This window comes from Saprolegnia diclina, assembly GCF_000281045.1.
Source record: "Saprolegnia diclina VS20 unplaced genomic scaffold supercont1.20, whole genome shotgun sequence".
Classification (NCBI taxonomy): Eukaryota; Oomycota; class Saprolegniomycetes; order Saprolegniales; family Saprolegniaceae; genus Saprolegnia; species Saprolegnia diclina.
In genome coordinates this window covers 97,646-105,742 of record NW_008246087.1, presented here as the reverse complement: position 1 = coordinate 105,742, position 8,097 = coordinate 97,646, and the positions used below count along the sequence as shown (strand labels likewise).

Genomic DNA, 8,097 nt, shown 5'->3' with positions numbered 1-8,097 from the left:
CAACGAAAGGTCGCACGGCAGGTGTTAGGATAAAATAACTCAGTCGACATTTGGATTCCAACCCCACAAGTGCCTCGTTCGGCCACATCACTACATTGGTGGAGAATGCCGGTAGAAAGTGACCCCGCGCAAACCGTGACGTGGGTGAACGAGTTCAACCAACTGGGCAAGGATGACAAGGAGTCTGCCGCGGGCCGTCGACTGCTCGAAAACGTCTGGCAAGGTACAGACGCCGCCGCGGACCACGCGTTTCGTCTTCTCCTCAAGAAGCTCTGCCCGGCTGGTGAAGACGGAAAAAAGGAAGAAACCATCATCCCGAGCCCCAAGATGCTTGAAGACTACACCTCCCGAGCGGCGCTCACGACGGCCATGCTCATCGCGGACTCATGGGTCGCCGCGGCGGACAAGCCATCGCAGCAGGACACCTACGAGGAGTTCTATACCCGAGCCGATATGTACGTCGCGTCGTTCGTCGGTCCCCCGGCTGGACCGCCGGCGCTCGGCCTCCTTGAGACGACCCTGCTCCCGAACGCGCTCTCGAGGTTCCTGAACGGCCGGACCAAGTTCTCTGACTGGGGCGTGACGACGAAACTCATCATGGGTCTCCACGGCCCTACGCTCGAGGAGGACCCAGAAGACGATGAAGACAGCCTTTTCTCCATCAACAACGAGCCCGACGAAGCGCGCGTAGAGAAGGGTGTACGGGTGCTCTTACGACGCGGCTCGAAACACCTCACGTCGCCCTACGTGTCAGCGGCGGCCGTCGACATGGCTCGGATTGAAGCGCGTATGGCAGAGTCCCAGCTCAAGATGGAGCTGCGTCTGGAGGCGGCACAACGGAAACGGGAGGACGAGCTCCGGAAGGAGATCCGGGCGGAGCGACAAAACGACCAAGACCACCGCATGATCGACGCCGTGTCGCAAGAACAACGTATCGCGGACCTCACGATCAAGACGAACGACATCCTCATCAACGCGCAGTCCAAGCCGACGCCTGAAGCCAAGGAGCAACATCGGTCGCTCAAGATTCCCAAGTTCGACTCGAGCAAGGAAGGCACGGCCGGCGACTTCATTCGTGGCGTCGAAGGGGCTGCTGAAGTCACCTCGCAGCTCCCCACGGCCAAACTCGTCGTACTCTACCGGTCGCTCGGACAACGGGAGTTCTCGTGGACCACGCGATACGTGGGCAACCATGGATGGACGGCGTCGAAGCTCACGGACGCAAACTGGAAGGAGCTCCGCGCCGCGTTCATCGAGCAGTACTCTGGCGCTCTCGTGACCCGCATCATGCAATACGAGAATGTACAGCAACGAAAGGCGCCAGCCGGCGGCCTTGAGCCAATGCGCTCATACCTCGACCGAGTCCAAATGCTTGCGCTCGAGGCCGGTCAAGGAAGCAACGAGAACAGCGTGGTCATGCGGGCGCTCATGGGCATGATGGACAACGCGACCCGAACGGCACTCTCGACGCAAGTCAACTCGGCAATGACATGGGAGTCATTTGTGCGGGTCGCCACGCAAGCAGCGGACGTCATCCACATGAAGAGTCGTCGAGCGCCAGCGATGGTGCAGGCGGTCGAAGAAGACCCCGACGAGCAAGACCCGAGCGAGGTGATGGCCGTCGGTGATGGCAAGAAGACGTGGAAGTGCAACCTCTGCGGTGTCCCGGGCCATTTCCGCGCACAATGCCCACAGAACGACGACAACCCGGGGACAGGGTGCCTCCTGCACGGACCAAATGTGCTGCATACGACAGACCAGTGCAATCACATGAAGTCCATGGCCAAGAAGATGCAAATGGCGCGGAAGGCGGCTCTAGCTCAACAACAGGCCCCCCAAGATGCGGTTCCCGCGGCGACCGAGACCGACGCACCGCCGGCGGATTTTCAGTCCGACCAACCATAGCGGCGGGGTTGGTCGAGACGGCAGCCGCACGCCGAGGTCCCAAGCGACCAAGGAAGCGCGCGTGGAAGAAGAAGAAGAAGGAAGAACACAAACAAGAACAACAACAAGAACAAGAACAACAAGAACAACAACAAGAACAAGAACAACAAGAACAACAACAAGAACAAGAACAAGAACAAGTACAAGTACAAGAACAAATAATGAACAACGCTGCCGTCTCCAGTTCAGTGTCTCCTGCTGCCCAAGTGGTGGAGGACGTTTGCGACGATGACACCAGCACAGCGACGGACGTGGCGGCCCCCATTCGGTCGGCGCCGTCGACTCTGCATGCTGGTTGCGACGAGAACATACCAGAAGACGGCGACACGGACGTCCAAATGCGGCACGACAGAGGCAACACTCCTGGTGGTCTAGCCCTCCCCAGCTGGATCACCGGGTGTCTCCCGGTTGAAGCCGTGAACGAAGAAGACGCACCGCCGACGTCCGGCAACACGACTAACAACGAGGTTACGTCGTTCAAGGGTGTCGATGTGTGGCGTCGCCTGCTGCGCCTCAAGCTCCACGCCGGCCAGCAGAAGCGACGTCAACTGTCGAGCGCGAGCCTCGCTGCAGCTCGCCGTGGATGGACCGGTCTGTCACCATGGGCACGACGGGCGACTAACCGGAAGCTAAGTCGATGCGTTACCACAGGCACGACGGCAGAAGACCCGCTCGGTACTGGTTGCCGGCGTCTCCTCGTAAACCCTCGACTCGACGCCGTGGGTAGCAGCGTCACCAAGTGGGCCCCACACTACAAACGATGGGAACGTGGGACGCAGACGGCGCTACGAGCGGCCAGCCGTGAAGACCACTGCTCCATCGAGCATGTGCACGCCAGCCGCATGGCGCTCATGCGAGCAGGGCACAGTCGCGTGATGGTGTCCATCGAGAGCAACGAGCGACGGCTCCAGGTCTTGTTCGACACGGGAGCCATGGTCTCGCTGTTATCACGAGCAGCGTGGAAGACCTTGGGCAAACCCACGGTCCGGCCGTTCAACCGCAGCCTGCGAGGAGCGAACGGGGCGGCGATCGCCGTACACGGCTGCTGTGATGTGAAGCTTTCATTTGACGGCTCAGACATGGTCCACACCTTCGTCATCTGCGACGGCCTCAACCACACTGGTATTCTCGGCATGGACTTCATCTTCACCCACGGCATCTCGATGATCGTACTTGAGGACCAGGTCCGTCTCGTCCGCGCTGATGCTCTCGACGCTCGGCTGCGTGACATTGCCGCTCGGGCGATGGTATGCGCCGACATCCAAGAGGCGGGCAGCATGGATCCGCTTCTCGACACGCTCATTGCGTCATTTGCGTCGCTCTTTGCAAAAAAGGGGGAGCGGGTGCGGCAGACAACGAAGCACGAGCACCGTGTCGAGGTGTCGGGCATGCCCATCAAGATCGGGTTCTACCCGCTCGGGCCGCAGAAGCGTGCTGTCATGCGCCAAATCGTCATGCAGATGGTACGGGACGGGCTGGCCATTGAGGTGAGCGACAGCGAGTGGGCCACCCCCGCTTTCCTGCGCCCAAAAGGCAAAGGCGGCGATCCGGACGACCCGAACAACTGGCGCCTAGTGAACGACCTACGTGCGATCAATGCACGCACGCGAGTGGTCTCAGCTCCGCTACCCCGCATCGACGACATCCTCGACCGCGTGGCCGCCTCCGTATGGTTCACGGCCTTGGATCTGGCGTCGTCGTTTTGGCAAGTCCGATACGCCGCTGGGCATGGGGCCAAGTTTGCTTTTGTCACGGAAGACGGGACGTTTGAACCGACGGGCATGCTCATGGGCGCTGTGAACTCAGCCGGTGCTATGCAGGCCTACATGGTCGAGACGCTCAAGGAATACATCGGCATCTTTGTCGAAATTTACATCGACGACATCCTTATTCACTCCAAGTCGTACGACGAACATCTGCACCACGTCGAGCTCGTCCTCATGAAGATGCGTGAGCACGGATGGACTCTGCGCAAGGAGAAGTGCGAGTGGGCCAAGACGTCTATCAACTACCTCGGCCACCGACTCGAAGGCAACGGGGTCATAACCCCTCTCGACCGAAACGTCAAGAACATGGCCGATGCTCCCAAAATCGACGGCATCGACGCGCTACGTGAGTTCCTTGGACGGGCTGGATATTACCGCCGCTTCATCCCCGGTTTTGCTAACAAGACGGCACCGCTGTACCGCCTGCTCGAAGCCAAGGTGGCATTTTACATGGACGACGATGCACACGATGCCGTGGCCAGCCTCGTGAAGGAGTTGAACACGCTACCGCGGGCCCACGCTCCCGTCGAGGGTGTGCCATTCAACATTACGGTCGGCTCCGATTTCTCGTCAGTGGCCTGCGTTCTCTCTCAGACCGTCGGCGGCATCGAGCGGCCCGTGGCGTTTGCTAGCACACGTCTCGTCGCGAGTGAGCTGCGCTACGCCAATGTGGAGAAGACCATGGTCGCACTGCGTCTTGCGGTACGGAAGTGGCGGCATGTCTTCGAGGGCAAGCAGGTGACCGTTTTCTCATGGGACCCGAACCTCCGGTGGGCCATCGACAAGCTGGGTCAACTCGGACGACGCGAGAAGTGGCAGATCGAGTTCTGGGCCCTCCGACTGGATGTACAAATGGCACGGCAGCGGCAAACATACCCGGTCGAGCTGCTTCTGGGCCGAACACCAAGACTCGAACCGACCGTGGTGACACGCGCGCCGACCTTCCGTTGGCCGCCGATGGGCCCAAACGCAGCCATTCTGGCGAGCGACGGGGCCAACCGCGGTGGTGTTGTGAGTGGCTTTGGTTTCTGTATCTGGGACAACACGGGCACTCACCTCATCGCTGTCGGTGGCGCTGCCGGGCCCGGCCACGAGACTGTCAACCTCCAAGAAGCCCGAGGTCTCGAGGAAGGCCTGCGGCGAGCCGACCAGCTGGGCAAACGAACCGTCGTCGCCTTCGTCGACTCGGAGTTACTTGAACGACTGGTGCACCGAGTCTACGCCGTCAAGAATGAAGAAGTCCGCAAGAGGCTCACGGCCATTTGGCAGCTGCTTGGGCAGTTTGACGCGTGGGTCGTCCAGCACGTCCCGCGCGAGAAGAACGAGGTGGCAGACTACGTGGCCAACCAAGTGATGGACAACGCCACTGACGATGAAGGCGAGACCGGCATCCGGACTGGCAACGGCGTGGGAATCGAAGACGTGTCAACGTGGGCAGCTACGACAGCGGCCTCGTTGCCTTGGGAAGGGCAAGTACCATACGAAGACCAAGTACAGGACGCCACTGACGACGATGACATGGACGCAGCGGCAGTCACCTCGATCAACGTCGACCCGATGATGATGGCAAGGGCGGCACGCATCCGTGCCGGTCAACTGACTGTACCATGGATGCGGTCGGCCATTGAGACCATCGAGAACGCCGAACATGCACCGCCACGTCGCTCGCCAGGACGAGACGTGTACGAACATGCGGTCGTGGATGGCGTCCTCTGTCGAATCGTACACAAGGAAGCACATCGACGTGGGCACGGGCCGGCCCGGCCTCTAGTGGTCATTCCACTCTCGCTTCGAACTCAGCTTATGAGCGAGATACACGCTGGCGAAGGCGAGTCGCACGGTGGCATCGCCGAGACGTACGACAAGCTCTCGGCGCTGGCGACTTGGCCGGGCATGTACGGTGACGTGACGGACTTTGTAAACGGATGCCTCCGGTGCCAGTCGAGCAAACACGCTCGCCACACGACCCACGCCGAGCGGGGACGACTCCCAGTGTCCAGAGGTCCCATGGACATCCTCTCGATCGACCATGCCGTGCTTGGCAATGGAGTCGGTGGAACTGAGCGCGGCAACAACTGCATCCTCGTCGTCATGTGTACATTCACTCGGTACGTGTGGTGCATTCCGGTGGCCGACCGCACGGCAAGGACGACGGCTTACGTTCTGCACGATTTCATCTTCACGCCGTTTGGGACGCCGCGAGTTCTGACGTCGGACCGTGCTCAAGAATTCCTCAGTGATGTCGTCGACGCGCTATGCAAGATGTACAACGTGCAGCAGTGTCCAACGACGGCGTACCGACCACAAGCCAACTCATACGTCGAGCGAGCCAACCGCTGGATCAAGGAACGTTTGCGGGCACTCATGGAAGAAGGCGACGAATGGGATGAGCACGTTCCGGTCGTGACAAGTGCTTACAACCGCAGCATACACTCGGCTACCGGGTACTCCCCGTTCTTTGCGTTCTTTCTCCGCGAGCCGTTCTCTCCGCTTGCCCGCAGCTTGCAGCTCGGTCAACGACCAGAATACGTCAACTGCCAGGACTTCGTCGAGAACGTGCTCCCAGAAGCCCAACGAGTGGCAGACGACGTGCGTCAACGCAACACCGAGGCATGGGCGCTGAACAAGGCGTACTACGACAAGAAACACCGCGAGTGGCTTCGCGCCGGCGGTCCATCGCGTGGTGACTACAAGATCGGCAGCAAGGTCTGGCTCGCTGTGCCGGTGGCGCAAGACCGCAGCAACGCCACGGTGCCGGGGAAGTTGAGGTGCTCTTGGAAGGGGCCGTTCATCATTGTGTCTCGTACCGGCATGACGTACCGCCTCACCCGTCCAACCGGAGAAGTTCTCAAGAGCGCAGTGCATGCCGAGCGTCTACGACCGTACCGCGAGTACCAGGGCATCCGGCAGCGGGCGCCAAACGTCGAGGTGGAGCAAGGTGTCACAGACTGGCACGCTCCCTTGGACCTTGGGCACGATCGCAGTGACCCAATTGACCCAACGCCAAGGAATGCAACAGCACGGGCGCGACGCGACCCAGATCCGCCACCAGACGCAGCTCAAGCAACGCGCGTCGTCGGGTTTCGCCGACGCCCAGGGCCAGTCCTACGTAATGCATCACCCAAGCAGTGGCAAGTCGAGTTTCCGGACGGACGTCGCGCGTGGGTCGATGACTCTCAAGTCGACCGTGATCTCATCGACGAGCGCAACTTGCGCGATTATGACGCTGAAGACGAAGCCGTGGCGCTCATCGACGATGAGTGGACGGACAGCCGACTGCCATTCCGGCAGTAGGCAACACACAAAAAACACCAAGGACCAAGTCAATTGATTATCGAAGCGGCCGCGACGGGCCGCGACAACCCTACGCGCACGTCGAAGCGACACACGACCACTCAGCGGCCCTCCAGGCCAGGTCGCGCGGGCTCCTCGTGGCCTCAGGACAGGCGTCATGGCACCGACTTAATCCGGGGTGTCGGCGCTGGGTGAGGGCCACAAGTGGCGATGGTGAGGACACGTCGCCCGCATTTTCTTGCAAGGATGGCCGGCTTTCGTCGTGTATCCGCACGTGGAACGGACGGGAAGCGAAGCCGCCGGTGCCCCGGGCGCCACGTCGCGGTGCAGACCCGAAGCGCGGTACGGACACGACGACCGGTAGTTGGAGCAGCTGCCTCCATGTTTCGTCATGGCTTCACAACGCGGACGCAGCTCGGTCGGGCGGGAAGTCGTACCATGGGCAGCCTCTGCGCGCAACCGTTCAACTTCAGCGTCCTTCTCGGCAGCCGCGGAAGCAGCAGCAGCGCGGACCCGACTTGTCTCGTCTTGGGCCGCCATAACTTTGGCTCGCTGCGCCGCCAAGGCACGTTCTGACTCAGCCTGGACCTTCTCAACACGTTCGACGCACGCGGCTGTGTCCCGACGCCGGCCGTCTTCGACACTCTTGACTCGGTCGTCGTGGGCTGCGATAGTACGCTGCTGTTCGGCCATCTTGCGATAGGCCGCATCGAGCTCCGCGCGCATCCGCTGGAGCTGGGCAGCCAACGTCTCCGTCGGGCGGTCATCTTCCATGTCCTGGTATGTTTCAGCCTCATGAGCGTCCCGCAAGTCGTCGGCCGCGGTCGCTTGACGTTTGCCCGTGCGGGGCTTACGGTCGTACGCGGCCATGGTGCTCGTCTCGCGGTCTGCCGGGCAAGTTGAAGAATGGCAAAAAGAAGAACGAGCGACGGTTTCAGCTTCCGCGAACACTCGACGCGTTTCGGTTTTAGGCAGGCATCAATTCCCGCCTTGGGCAATGTGGTGAAGCGATCGTTCGACGGAAGAGTGCATGTCGAGCAGAATGTGTGTGTGGTCGGACGACGGCGCGTCAATGGGCCGAATGGCCCTGGTG

At 61.0% G+C, this 8,097-nt stretch overlaps 2 protein-coding genes across 2 annotated transcripts; one reads left to right on the top strand and one right to left on the bottom strand.

Annotated features, from left to right (window-relative positions):
• Positions 1-105: 105 nt before the first annotated feature.
• SDRG_07040 (hypothetical protein) lies at positions 106-1,905 on the top strand (the record flags this gene model as incomplete). Its single annotated transcript, XM_008612857.1, has 1 exon — positions 106-1,905. The coding sequence occupies one exon, from the start codon at positions 106-108 to the stop codon at positions 1,903-1,905; it is 1,800 nt and encodes a 599-aa protein (XP_008611079.1).
• Positions 1,906-7,019: 5,114 nt separating this feature from the next.
• On the bottom strand, positions 7,020-8,097 carry SDRG_07039 (hypothetical protein). The gene has a single exon (XM_008612856.1). The coding sequence runs from the start codon at positions 7,872-7,874 to the stop codon at positions 7,173-7,175; it is 702 nt and encodes a 233-aa protein (XP_008611078.1). The 5' UTR covers positions 7,875-8,097; the 3' UTR covers positions 7,020-7,172.

Excerpts from the sequence above, each read along its gene's own strand:
- SDRG_07039 (XM_008612856.1), bottom strand. The coding sequence starts at position 7,874 with ATGGCCGCGTACGACCGTAAGCCCCGCACGGGCAAACGTCAAGCGACC.